The sequence below is a fragment of the Parasteatoda tepidariorum genome, chromosome 7, assembly GCF_043381705.1.
Source record: "Parasteatoda tepidariorum isolate YZ-2023 chromosome 7, CAS_Ptep_4.0, whole genome shotgun sequence".
Taxonomy (NCBI): Eukaryota; Metazoa; Arthropoda; class Arachnida; order Araneae; family Theridiidae; genus Parasteatoda; species Parasteatoda tepidariorum.
Genome location: NC_092210.1, coordinates 6857922 through 6871018, shown reverse-complemented (window position 1 = coordinate 6871018; position 13097 = coordinate 6857922). Strand labels below are relative to the sequence as shown.

At 31.0% G+C, this 13097-nt stretch overlaps 2 protein-coding genes across 5 annotated transcripts in view; one reads left to right on the top strand and one right to left on the bottom strand.

Annotated features, from left to right (window-relative positions):
* LOC107455173 (inner nuclear membrane protein Man1) overlaps nucleotides 1-10486 on the bottom strand; it is a 38394-nt gene extending 27908 nt beyond the window's left edge. The window contains exons 1-3 of one of the 4 annotated variants that reach the window (XM_043052214.2): nucleotides 9302-10269; nucleotides 2172-2285; nucleotides 1774-1992 (exon numbers count right to left, since the gene is read on the bottom strand). In XM_043052214.2, coding sequence (XP_042908148.1) covers nucleotides 1774-1992; nucleotides 2172-2285; nucleotides 9302-9944 — 976 coding nt within the window. In that variant the 5' untranslated portion in view covers nucleotides 9945-10269. Of the gene's footprint in view, nucleotides 1-1773; nucleotides 1993-2171; nucleotides 2286-9301 lie in introns of all 4 variants that reach the window. The other 3 variants (XM_043052215.2, XM_043052216.2, XM_043052217.2) reach the window with 3 other exon arrangements.
* Nucleotides 10487-10503: 17 nt separating this feature from the next.
* LOC107455182 (conserved oligomeric Golgi complex subunit 8) lies at nucleotides 10504-13007 on the top strand. The gene has a single exon (XM_016072661.4). The coding sequence runs from the start codon at nucleotides 10764-10766 to the stop codon at nucleotides 12849-12851; it is 2088 nt and encodes a 695-aa protein (XP_015928147.2). The 5' UTR covers nucleotides 10504-10763; the 3' UTR covers nucleotides 12852-13007.
* The last annotated feature ends 90 nt before the right edge of the window (nucleotides 13008-13097 follow it).

The following is a 13097-nucleotide window of genomic DNA, read 5'->3' as shown; positions in this document are numbered from 1 at the left end:
AAGGTATCCATTGGTATGATATACCTGCTAACTTTTACGCATTTGGCGTAAAATTTTATTTTTATATTTAAAGTGGTAGTAAAATGTAATGCTTTCTATAGATTCCTTGCATTTATAAACTTAATTTATAATCTTTTTAACAACCACTATTTTTTTAAAAATTAAGCATATATAATAATATGTAAGACTATTATTTCCTGCATAAGCGTTTTCAAAATACAACGTATGTTTCTGCCTAAAATTGTAATTAAAATTTTATTTTACTTGATTTGCATGTTGAGGAATAAGAGAAGTATTTTTGTTATTAGCAGATATTTTATCGTTTAATTTTTTTAAAATTTATTCACTAAATACGGAGAAATTTGAGAATATACAGGTAAACAGGAGATAGTGGTAAAATACAGGAGTCTTCATTAAAAAAAACAGGAGAGGTGGCAGGTATGCAACAATCATGCACAGTGGATACATTTCTCCAGTCTCTCTGCAAAGTCGCAGAAAGAAAATCCACTTTCTCTCAGCCCTATTACATGACCACGTTCGAAGTCAGAGAGCTGTTGATAATAACCTCTTCGTCTTCTTAAAGGCATTCTTGACTAACAGTAACTCAACATTTCAAAATTTAATAAAAAATAAAGCTTATGAACTGTAGAACTGGTATTTAAAGCAACCTTGATTTGCATGTTCACAGTGGTGTTACTAGTCTAAACTTCTGCTTCAAGAGCAAAATTTGAATAGATATAATCTTTTAGTTGTATAAACAAGCTTGCCAAATTTAGTTTATCAAGAAAAATTCCTGCTCAGTGTTGGGATTTTTTTTTACCATCACTGTGTATATATATATATAAACTTTTCACTATATAGATTTCCTTTCGTGTACTGTTCTGCAATTTCTTTACATTTTATTTTCTGTTTTTTGCTTGATATGGTTCGTATCGTATATATTTTTTACTTAATGTGTTCTGTTTTCGTTTCAAATTTTATGAGTGCTCCTCACACTATTGTATTGATATATTTTGCTTTTGCTATATTGATACAATATTAGAAAGCACTCCTTTCTGTGGATATAATCATGTGAGCTGAAGAAGAGATTATATCTTATCTTTGTTTTGTTTTCCGATTTTTAAAAAAAAAAAATTTGATAACTAAAAAAAAAAATTTTTTAAATACTTTTGAAATACATTTTTAATAATTTTCTTCTCTTGTCATTATTTTCTCTATATTTTAATTTATATATAGATATAGCTGCTGTCATTAACATGCACTTTTTATCATTAATAGAAAGTCTTAATTGTGACATATTGATCAAAGATTTGTAGTTGCACATTCTATGAAATATTACATATGTTATCAGCAGGGGCATAGCTAGGGTTCACAGTGCCTGAGGATATATTCAGTGTTTGTACCTTACAACATGTCAGATTTAGCAAGTCATGCTTTTCATGATAATTTTGAATATCAGATTACACTAACACAATCGCTGAGCTGGGTCTAAAATTTCACTGAATACCCCTTTTAAGGATGGTAAACAAATTCTTAAACAACAGAAAAAGACGTAAATAAAGAATTAGTAAGCAAAATAAAATAATATAAAGTTATTAGAAAAAAATAAATATATTATTTATTTTTTTTAAAAAATGTTTATTGAGTTAAATAAATAAAGACCAAGTACTTAAATTAAGCTGAATAGTACTTAAATAAATTTGATAACATTACTTTAAATTTAAGCACAATAAGAAATATTCATATCTACAAAAAAGAAAGAGAGAGACATACTACTTTTACCAGCCAAGTGTGTGTTCTTTTGCAACTCCATGACATACAGTATTCCAATGACAATGAAAAATGTAGCGGCTCCAAACAGTATAAACCAGGATATACAATGAGAGTAATTGGTGGATGATCCTTCTTCCACTCTTTCTTCATTTAATTCCCCATTTGTTAGAGTGTTCGAAAGATATCCGTTGGTATGATAGCTTTGACCTACTATGTGATCTACAAAAAACGCAACATTTTGAGTAAAGCTCTAAAAAAAAAAATTTTTTTTTTTAAATATATTTATTTGATTCGAATCAAATACTTTTTTTAAATTGAATTTTCTTTATGAGATGCTTCAAAAACTTTAGCTAATAATTAGCATTATAAATTTAATAATTAGTATAAACTGGATATACAATGAGAGTAATTGGTGGGTGACCCTTCTTCCACTCTTTCTTCATTTAATTCACCATTTGTTAGAGTGCTCGAAAGGTATCCATTGGTATGATAGCTTTGACCTACTATGTGATCTACAAAAAAAGCAACATTTTAAGTAAAGTTTGTAATTTTTTAAAAAAAATATATATTTATTCGATTTGAATCAAAAATTTTTTGTTTTCAAATTAAATTGAATTCTTTTAAAAGATGCTTCAAGAACTTTAATTAATAATTAGCAAACCATTTAGTTGAAATATTAATAAAAATAAATTTTAACAATGTATAACTGCATTAAAATTATTTTATAGCAAAACACTATACAGGCAATGAAAATAAAATAGAAATATATCATCTAAAGAAGAAGAAAAACATCGAAATTAAATTCTTGGAGCTTATATTTTAAACTTAAAAACGCAATAACTTATTCAATAACTGTCTTAAAATTCAAATATTTAATTAATTTATAAAAGAAACTTTTTTTTTTATGAATTATTGAGTACCATATTCTACCCTTGTTTTACTTGGAGTATGACAACAATTGAAAAGTAAAGCAATTAAAGACATTTATATGCATCTCAATCCTCATACAAACTTAAAGTTACAATAAATATGGAAATGTGCAATTCATAGCTTTGCACTCAGTATGAACCAAGGCCTTCTTCTTGAGAGCTCTCAAAGCATTTCTTCTTGATATAATTGTTCAACAATTTTTAATATATAGAAAAGGGAAAATCATTTTCAATATTATCAACCCATCAAAGTTTAGATCTTCCTCTATGTCAGGTCACAAATAGTCTAACTATAAAAATTTGTTTTAAAGTGAAGTTGTCATTGTAGTCTAATATTGCAATATGAAATGGACAAACAATATTGTAAATCACCAAAAATGAATATTTACCATTTATATATTATATTATATATTATATTATATATTATATTATATATTTTATTTTAATTTAAAGTACATAAAACTCCACAATACAAAGAAATATGGAATATAAAACAGACAATAGAAATGCATCATAGATAGAAAAAAATAATATTGCTATCTTTATAATAAACAAAATAATAAATTAAAGATATAAACATAACGGAAAGTGAAAATAAGACAGCAAAAATATATTGGAAGATACTAAATTCATTAAGAATAAAATTTTCTATAATAATAAACCGTGAAAAAATAAATTTATATATTAACAGTCCATATTAAATCAAGAGAGCAAATCATAGTATTAAATGAAATCAAGAATATCAAATGGAGAAAATGAAGATCTCACACAGAAAAAGTGTTCAGAGGAAAATGCTGATGCAAACATTGTATGTTTGGCTTTCTTTAAATCAAACTCTCTGACCTTACAAGATTTTTGGATTAAAAATGAAAAATTTCCTACCTTTTACCGAATTTACAGGTAATATAGACAAATATGTTACAGAGCAAGATCCTATATTAACTACCAAACTATGAAAGGGGCTTTGCGATGGAGGATTACGGAACAGATATCAAAGTATCTAGAGTATCAGAACAAGTAAAATCAGCCCTATATTAATGAACTTATCTGGCAAAAAGGGCTGTTTATGGGCTGAGAAGATTAATTAAATCTAGATTTCTTTCTAGAAAAACAAAGTTTTTAATTTACAAAACTCTTGTCACACCGGTCTTGAAATATGTTTCTGCAGTTTGGACAATGACAAAACTGGAGGAAAATTGTATCACAAAATTTGAGAGAAAGATTTTGCTGAGTACTTGGTGTAAATAAAGACAATAATTGGATATTAAGATTTAACTTGTATTTGCAATTGTCTTCTAATGTACAAATTCATTAACAACCTGATAATATATTAAATACATAAAAATAAATAGAATGAATTAGATGGCACAAGTGATTTGAATAAGTAATAACAATACAATAACCAACTATCATGATGATACGGCCAACTATGATGATGATGATGATGAATGAATGAACTTAATTCATGATTGAGATATATTCTAATTATTAAGTTTTAAAAATAAATTGTAAAACAGATTAATCAAAACAAAATGCAAAATAAAAAAATAAAATTGGAAAATTACGTTCTGCACTTTTATTTCTTTAAATATGTAATATTGAACAATGATTTCCTTAGATATTATTATTGTTGCTATCAAACAGAAATTCTGATTCTAAAAAATAAAAATTACATTTTAAAAATTTAAGATAGCACAATAGAAGCACTGGTGATTAATAGTTTCAGGTTCATAAAAATAAAATTAATTAGGTGATGCTTTTCCAGGGTGCATAGTCAAAACTTTAAACAAAATATAAGCACCAATAAAGTACTTTTTAAGCACTCAAAAAATATTTTTAAGCACTGTATACATTAATAAAATGCAAAATAATTTCCAAAGATTTTACATGATCATAATAAAATAACCAATTTCTGACTGAGAACTATTTTCTTGATTATATTAGCCATTGTAAAAAGATGAAGAGGTTTTTCGGTTCGATATCAGAGGGTGGAAAATGAAGCCTGAAATTGAGAATATCTTGCAAAATGCAGCGGAGTTGCACATGAGAGTGCAAGAATCTCACCAAACCCCCGAGCTCAGTAGGCGCACATGTGGACTTTCAAGGATTTCATCTAACATGTAAAATTATTGGTGCTTTCATACGCTATGGACCGACAGAATGCCTAAATAGATTGTGAAAACGTTGAATAGAACAATGTGGAGAGCAACACTTTAGCATAATAAATGCTAAATTGACATGATAAAAAAATATATATATCATTTTCGAAAAGGGAAAATTAAATATTTTTTAAAAACACCCAATGAAAAAAGCACCTTTACGGGCTTTTAAAAAATGAAAGTCGAAAATAAGTACCTTTAAGCACTTTTTAAAAACGCTATGCAGCATGTTTTCAGACCAAGTCCTGATAACTTAGCTGGTAAAATTTTACCTATTTGCTTTATTTTGATTTAAATCTTTTCTCTGAAAATTAAATAAGAACACATGAAAAAAAAATCTCCTTCGCATGCTTTTCAACTAAACTGCATATAAAAAAATTAATAAAATAATATATGAAAGCAGCTAGGTTCTATTATCAAATAAAATATCTACAAAACAAACACAGAAAATTTAAGAGTGTATAATAAGCTTAACACGTTCGCTGCCACTGACGCGTCAGAGCGAAACCTCCTGGTATGCTGACGTCACGCTAGCGTGTCAACCGACTATAAGTTATATGCTCTGGGTTTAGAGTGGCTTTGGGAGTTGGAACAGATAGGTTGTTTCGGCACAGTGAAGCATTATTTTTTTATTTTTTGTGGTTGGTTTTCAAAACTTTTGTTTGAATTTTTTTGTGTGTGTGATTGTGACTACCAATATCTGTATATTGTGCTTATTATTTGTAAATATTTTCAGTATTGTTTCATAAATGGTACTGCATATACTTGAATGGTATTCCATTTTATTCCTTTTAAACTGCTATTTTATGCAATATGCCAGTAATTTCTGAGAATATTGATAAGACGCCCTGGAGCGTCAGTGGCACTCACGAAAACAGGTTTGGTCTGTGTGTCACTGACGCTCTAGAGCGTCGGGGGGAAAAAACGCTCTCTAAACAGAAAAATAATATGTTTCTTTGTTTTTCTGGTTTTCTTAGTAAAATATAAGGAACATTTAAACCATTAAAACCCTGTTTTGTAAACCGGCTTCGGAGGATGGAAATATCCTTTTTAGTAGCAGCGAATGTGTTAAGACGCCCGGTGGCTGAGTGGTAGTGCTTCACACTCCCGTGCCACAGGTCCCTTGTTCAATCCTTGGGCCAGGCAAGGTTCACTCAGCCTTTCATCCCTTCAGTGGGTCGATAAATGAGTACCAAGCATGCTTGGGAACTAAACACTGGGGGTTTCGCATTCGGCTGACCACCTAAATCGGAACATCTGCTCCAGCACCCTACAGCCCTAGGTCAAGAAAACTGTGATGGGCTGTCGTGCCACTGAGTTTAGTTTATAATAAGCTTAATGTCGGACTTGGAAAAAAAAGTTGAATTTATTCTTTAAGTTCTTATAAGGTCTAATTTATGTGATTTATACTCATTTTAATTTATGATATTTTATTATAAATCTAAGCCCCGTGGCAGAATCGCGGCGACACAGCGACATTGTCGCAGAATGTTGCTGAGTTCTCGCAGAAAGAATTTTCTGTTAGGAAGAAAGGAATTTTGGTTTTCTTTCTGCAGAATTTTTTTTTCTCTAAAATTATACTTAAAAGATACCTTTTTAGCACATCAGAGAGGAAGGAAATGTTCCTGATTTTTCTATTCTAATTTAAGAGTGAAAAATATAGAATAATAAAGAAAATTCTTTTCTGCAGAAATGTTGAACGATTTTTTCCCTCCAGAAATCATTCTTTAGACACGCTTATATTGCGCCGATATTCTTGTTAATCCACGCTCTATTTTCACATTTTCAAAAGAAACAAATCCCAATGTTTTTAATACAATTTAATTATACTCGAAACTGAAATCAATTATTTACTTTTGCTGTGACGATTTCACCGTTTTTCGGCTTTTTTATTACATGTGCTATGCTACTGAGTTCCATGAGATTTTTAAAATTCCTGTTACTTTTCAGTCAATATTATTTCTACACGTAAAATTTAAATTGCGCTATTAAATAATCTCTTTTTGACGCTCTCACTTTCAGTTTAATGATATTGATTTTCCCGTGATTTTTAAGTATCCCGATATATATCTGACAATATGGGGAATTCCAATCGTGCTTATGAATATTTAATTTTTAAAACAATGATTCTATGGTTTTTTTTTTGGGGGGGGGGTCATTTATTTCACACAGTTTTTAAAATCCTACATTTTAAATACGATATTATTTATTACAACAACTGGATCTCGAAACGAAACAAGCATTTAGTATTTCCCCCCCCCTCTTGAAGAGTCCGATCAGCGTGATTTCGTCGTCGATCTTGTTTTCAAAAGGCACTGCTACGGATTACAAGATTTGTAATTTTTTTTTTATGAGATGTTTTACGAAATGCGAATAAGGAAATAATTAGTGTGTTTTCTTCGTACAAAATGGGAGAATCTCGGCATTGTATTAGAATAATATGAAAATGAAACATTACATAATAATTTAAAAATTAAATACGATTTTTATTTTATTCAAAAGAGTTTTTTATTGTGAATGCAACGTTTCTGTTACTTCAAATTCAATTAGTAACATGCGTACTTGTTATTATAAAAAGCATCTTGCAGAAAGATATTAGTGCTAGAGAAGTTTGTCGCAGAAATCCCAAGAAAATTCTGCCACAGGGAATCTAAGATATAAGTAATTATTACTCTCTGTGGCACTTGGCATTAATTGTCTAAAATGAAATTACTGTTTTCTATAGTTATAGAGTTTTAATTTTGATCTACACAAGTTGAAGAGAAAAAAAAATTAAAATACTAAATTGTTACTGACAAAAAAAAGAAAAAATACGATTGTTAAAATTTTATAAAAGAATATTTTTTAAACCATTCTATAATAAGAGTCAAACATTCCCATTTTGGGCCAAGTAGGTGAGGAATTATAAAGACCACACAATTTTGTGATGAACAGCGTGATTTGGGCAATGTGGTCAGCACTGTGCACAGGCCGCATTTACTTCCCTGACTCTTGTCTTGGTACACATCGATCTGAAGATGGGGGGGGGGCTTCAAGCCGCCACTGGGGATCGAACCCCAGCTTTTCACAATGACAGACCAGTGCTTTAATCACAGTGCCATTACAGCCGTTCGATAATGTTACCATTAAAGTCATTCAATGTAACAAAAAAATCATTATTTTAAGTAAAATATTTCTCGAGTTTTAGTTAAAAATATGGTGTCTCCTATGCAACAGAGTAATAAATATTACAACCAACATGCAGTGTTTTTTTGTTTGGGGGGGGGTAGAAATTAAAATACAGTCGAACTCGAACCTCATTACCGCGAAATTGAAGGGACTATCATAATTATTTATGTTAACCATCTGGATTTAACCACAGCAATTATTCTGCCATGGATCACAATACGGTAATCTCCCAGATTATAAGGAAGTTTTAGATTAATAAAATTTTAACTCTAAAAAAATATTTTCAAAAATGTAAGACTAATTTGTTTTAAAATTTTTTATTTTAGAATGGCTTTTATTTATGCTAAATAATAAAAAAAAAAGTAAAAGATAGATTAAAAATCTTTTTAGCAACTAATTATAGTTTTCCCTTACAATGTTCATACTCCATTTTACAGGAGCTTCAGTAGAGGAGTTGGATGGATTCTAGAATAGCCCACCCCATGGCGATTTTTTTAAATCTCGCCAAACTAGGTTTCCGGAATATATTTCAGGGAGATTATTTTGAACTTCCAATCACACCACCAAAATTTTTTAAACCTGATTGGTTATTTGATATGTTTTTTTACGAAATTTGGATTTCGTTAGAAAAGAGGTAAAAGGGTTTATTTTTTTCGCCATTTATGCTTACGATCTCTTGCTGTTAGAATGGTCATTATACTTAATTTTTCAACCATTATTTCATTTATTACCATTATTTCCTTTTGTAAATTTTTTTGTGTGGTACTGGTTGAAAATGACGAGCAAACTGACTAGTGAATTTTTAACTTTAATGCATGCAAAAGGTGGGGAGATTTCAGCATGGTGATCTGTGGCAGAATATTCGCCAAGTCTTAGAAACTTCCGGTCAGTGGCCCGCGAGTACTTAAAAAAACATCATAGAAAGGGACCAACTCGAAAGGTATAACTCGTAGCCACCCCCAGGCAAACATCTAGATACGATACGGAAATATCCCCCAAAAGCAATGGAGAGCGATAATTGAATGGCGTATGAATCAAAATTCAATTTCAAAAACGTATTAATGCCCTAAATGAGTTCGATTATTAAATATTTTAATAAATTTGCAATAATTAATTTTTTTCTTCTAATAATCAAAAAGCAGTGTTGATCCCAGTAATAATTGCCAACTTGGCGAGATTTCAAAAAGAGGTGGGCTATTCTAGGATTTTACTGAGGAATTTCATAACACAATGTAAGCAAATAAAAAGAGCAAATTTCTAAAGAATGTGTACCTGGTTTTAATCTGTTTACAGTTGAATTATAATGATGAAATCTACTTTCAGACGAACTAGGCTGCCATGTAGAATCAAGAGGAGGTTTACCTCGAAAACTGTTCACTGGCATCTGTGAATTCCGTGATGGAGATGCATCTTTAAAATCTGTCGTCGTAGAATTTCTACTCGATTTCTTACGTGTCCGTCTAGAGGTTTTAAAAAGTGGGGAAAAATCGGAATCAAAATCCGAATCTGACGTTTCTACATCGAATGTTGATCTCGCTACATTCTTATTCAGCTTACTAAGAAAATTTTGGTTTTTAAGATGGTTAGGTTTTTCTAAATGTCGGCCTTGAACTGTGAATGAGGGAGATGTGGGCTTTTTAAAGGTATTATCATCGAATGATGATGCACTAGGGGAGTATGAAGAGTTCAGTGAAGTTCTCTTGCTCCTGCGGGTACTAGAGGTAGAGTTCTCAATTTCACTATCATCAGAACTGAATGCATTGAGAGTGGATTTACGGTTTAAACCCTTGGATTTACGAAAATTATTCAGTCTCCTCTCCCATGTCGAACGTGTAGTGGGTGTGATGGGCCCGACATCCTCCCCATACTCTTTGAGCGATTCGCGAAGCTCATCATCCGTCAACCGGTTGGCCATATAAATATATCTGGATACAATTAAATCACAGTCTTATCAGAGTTTGTTACAGCTAATAAAAAGTTACAAAAAAGGACAGCAAGTTTTTACAATATATCTTCTAAGATTTGTATCATAGAATGCATAGTTAGTGTACGTCTGATTTTTGTGAGTTTTTTCCTAGAAAACAGCCGATTTCCCACTTGTGTTCTTTAAAGAGTTCAATGAGATTTTTTTCAAAAATTTAATCGCATCAGATATGAATCTGTGTATGGATTATATAAAAAAATATAGGAAATACTTTTTTACTATAAACATCACGAACACATAAAAATTTTAGAAATACGAAGAGCTGACATGATGCCAATTTACAAATCAAAACTGTGAGGAAATTTAAAAAAAATTTTAATTTAATAATTGATTTTATTTCTTAGTGATCCCAAAACAGTATTTATTTATAAATTTCTAGCAATATAAGTCTCTGTATATGATTAGATCTTGATTATTAAGAAAGAATTTCCTTTAAAAACAAAACTAGTTGAACAAAAGTGAAAAATATAATCGTTATCGATTTGGTGCTTTAAATGATTATTGTTACACAGTTCTAACTTTTAAATTTGATCTGCTCCTTCAATAGCCAGTTTTTAAAGCATTTACGAACTAAAACTGTTTGAAACGGTTAAGAGATATTCATAGTACCATATTTTAAAAAAGCTCTTTGTTTACTGGTTTACGTATATGTTTACATTGAGCTGTAACTTCGTGAATAACCGAGATTACAAATTTTTCACTATGCATTTATAGAGTTTTCTGCAATTTATTTTCTTGTTTATTGTGAAAATGTCAGACGATCATAGTGCAGCTGACTACGATGAGGTTCTCCGTGTACTGCCTGAATCGTTCCAAGAAACTTGGAGAGACAATCCTGACGTGTTGTTATACTTATCGGATCTTGGAGGTCTGGGAATCCAACACTTAAACCATGAGCCAGAAAAGTTAACCGAACAAAAAGTAGCACTGTTAGAACAAACTCAAGATTTAGCCTTTCATAATTACAAAACATTCATTCAAGCGGCTGAATGCTCCCATAAAATATTTCAAGATTTCAACATCATCGAAACTAGACTGAACCTTTTGCTGGACAAGTTACCTAACTTCAGTTCAAAATGCAGCACATTCGCTAAAGATTCTCAAAAAATCAGCGCAAGATGGCATCAGGCCTCATCTACCCTATCAAAACATCCTCAACTGCTTGAATTTCTGGAGATGCCACAGTTGATGGATAATTATGTTAAAAATGGTTATTATGATGAAGCCTTGGAACTTTCTACTTATGTCAAAAGATTGGAAAAGAAGCATTCTGATATTTTTTTGATCAAAAGTATTGTTGAAGATGTTAAGGTATCGGTAACATCGATGCTGAATCATTTACTTTCTAGATTGCGTACCAACATTCAACTCCCTGAATGTCTTAAAGTTGTTGGTTATCTAAGAAGAATGGATGCCTTTAATGAGTATGAATTGCGTATCAAGTTCTTGCAAGCTAGAGATACATGGTTTCAGAAGGTGATAGCAGATATCGATAAAAGCAATCCTTACGATCATGTCATGAAAGTAATAGAAAGCAGCAGAGTTCATTTGTTTGATATTACGACACAATACCGAGCCATTTTTTCTGATGAAGACCCGCTACTTCTCGTTAGAGAAGATTTGAAAGGAAATTGTGCCATCTTCCAAAGTTGGATTACCTGGAAAATACAAACTTTTTTACGTATCTTGAAAAGTGACATTTCAAGCAATTTGGGTGGCAGAGTTGATTCCGTGTTAGCCCAGTGCATGTATTTCGGATTGTCGTTCAGTCGCGTCGGCATAGACTTTCGTCCTCTCTTAGTTCCCCTGTTTCAGTCAGTTTCATTACAAAAGTTCTGTTCAAATCTAGAGGCTTTAACATTTAAGTGCGAAAAGTGCTTTGAAGCGCATGATTTTTCAACATACACCAATACTCTTTTCTTAGTTACGAACACGGCGGAGGAATCGTTGCAACCTCCTTTAGGCTTATTAGATTTTTATCCCTTGGCTCAATACTGTAATGACATACTTGGAGCTTTAAACGAGCTGAAATTGTGTTGCTCTTTTGCCATAGCTTCTGATGTAACGAGCGCCTTATCGAAATCTTTGAACCGCTTTGTGAATACAATTGTGTCTTACCATTCCAAGCAATTACGCAACATGAGTGATGTAGAGCTTAACAATTTTAATAAATTTTGTTTTCTTATATTATCTGATTTAATTCCACATTTCAATAAATGCTTAGCATGTCTCTTTCCTCCTGAAAATATTTCTCAAGTTTTGGGAATTACAACCCTGGAATTCAAGAAATTTGAATACAAACTAGATTCGAAAAACATAACTCAGTCTCTGGAGACTATATTGCCAACGAAAGATGATTTAGGCATAATGTTCACTGTTAAATCAATTGATGAGCCACAGGAAACAACTCGCAAAAGCTCTAAAGGTTTTGAAAATTTTTCAAAGGATCAAGAAGACCAAAAGAATAGTGAAAATTTTTCAAAGAACCAAGGAGACCAAAGGAATAATGAAAATTTTCCAAAGGACCGTGGTGGCCAAAAGGGTAGTGAAAATGAAGCTTTGCCCAATACTTCTGGAAATAGTGATTGCGTAAGTGATGAAGTTGAAAAGAATCTCAAAGGTGTAATTGATTATGATTCAATCACTACCCAAGAAACATTGATTGTTGACAATTCTATGAGCTCAAATATTGAGGATCCCAATTCTGTTACAAGTGTTGATGAATCTAATATTTATGACCCGAATCATCTAACTAATGCTGATGTTACAAATATTGCAGATCCCAATTATGTTACTAATGTTAATATCGAAGATCCCAATTCTTTAACAAATGCCTGACAAATAGAAAGTGATAAAAATAATGACTGATAGGACTTAAAATTATTTTATTATAGAGAAATATTAATATATTATTATTTTACATATTTAAATGAAGCTTTATCATAGTTTGAAATAGTATCTAATTATTGTTAAAATAAAATGTTTTGAAGAAAATACTTTGAATAGTTTTAAAGCATACCAACAACATATTTTTGAAGATTATACATTTTTAAGCAGACGTAGACTTAGAGAGCTAAATTTGTT

What these genes read in the sequence shown, in the direction of transcription:
- LOC107455182 (XM_016072661.4), top strand. Translation starts at nt 10,764, where the DNA reads ATGTCAGACGATCATAGTGCAGCTGACTACGATGAGGTTCTCCGTGTA.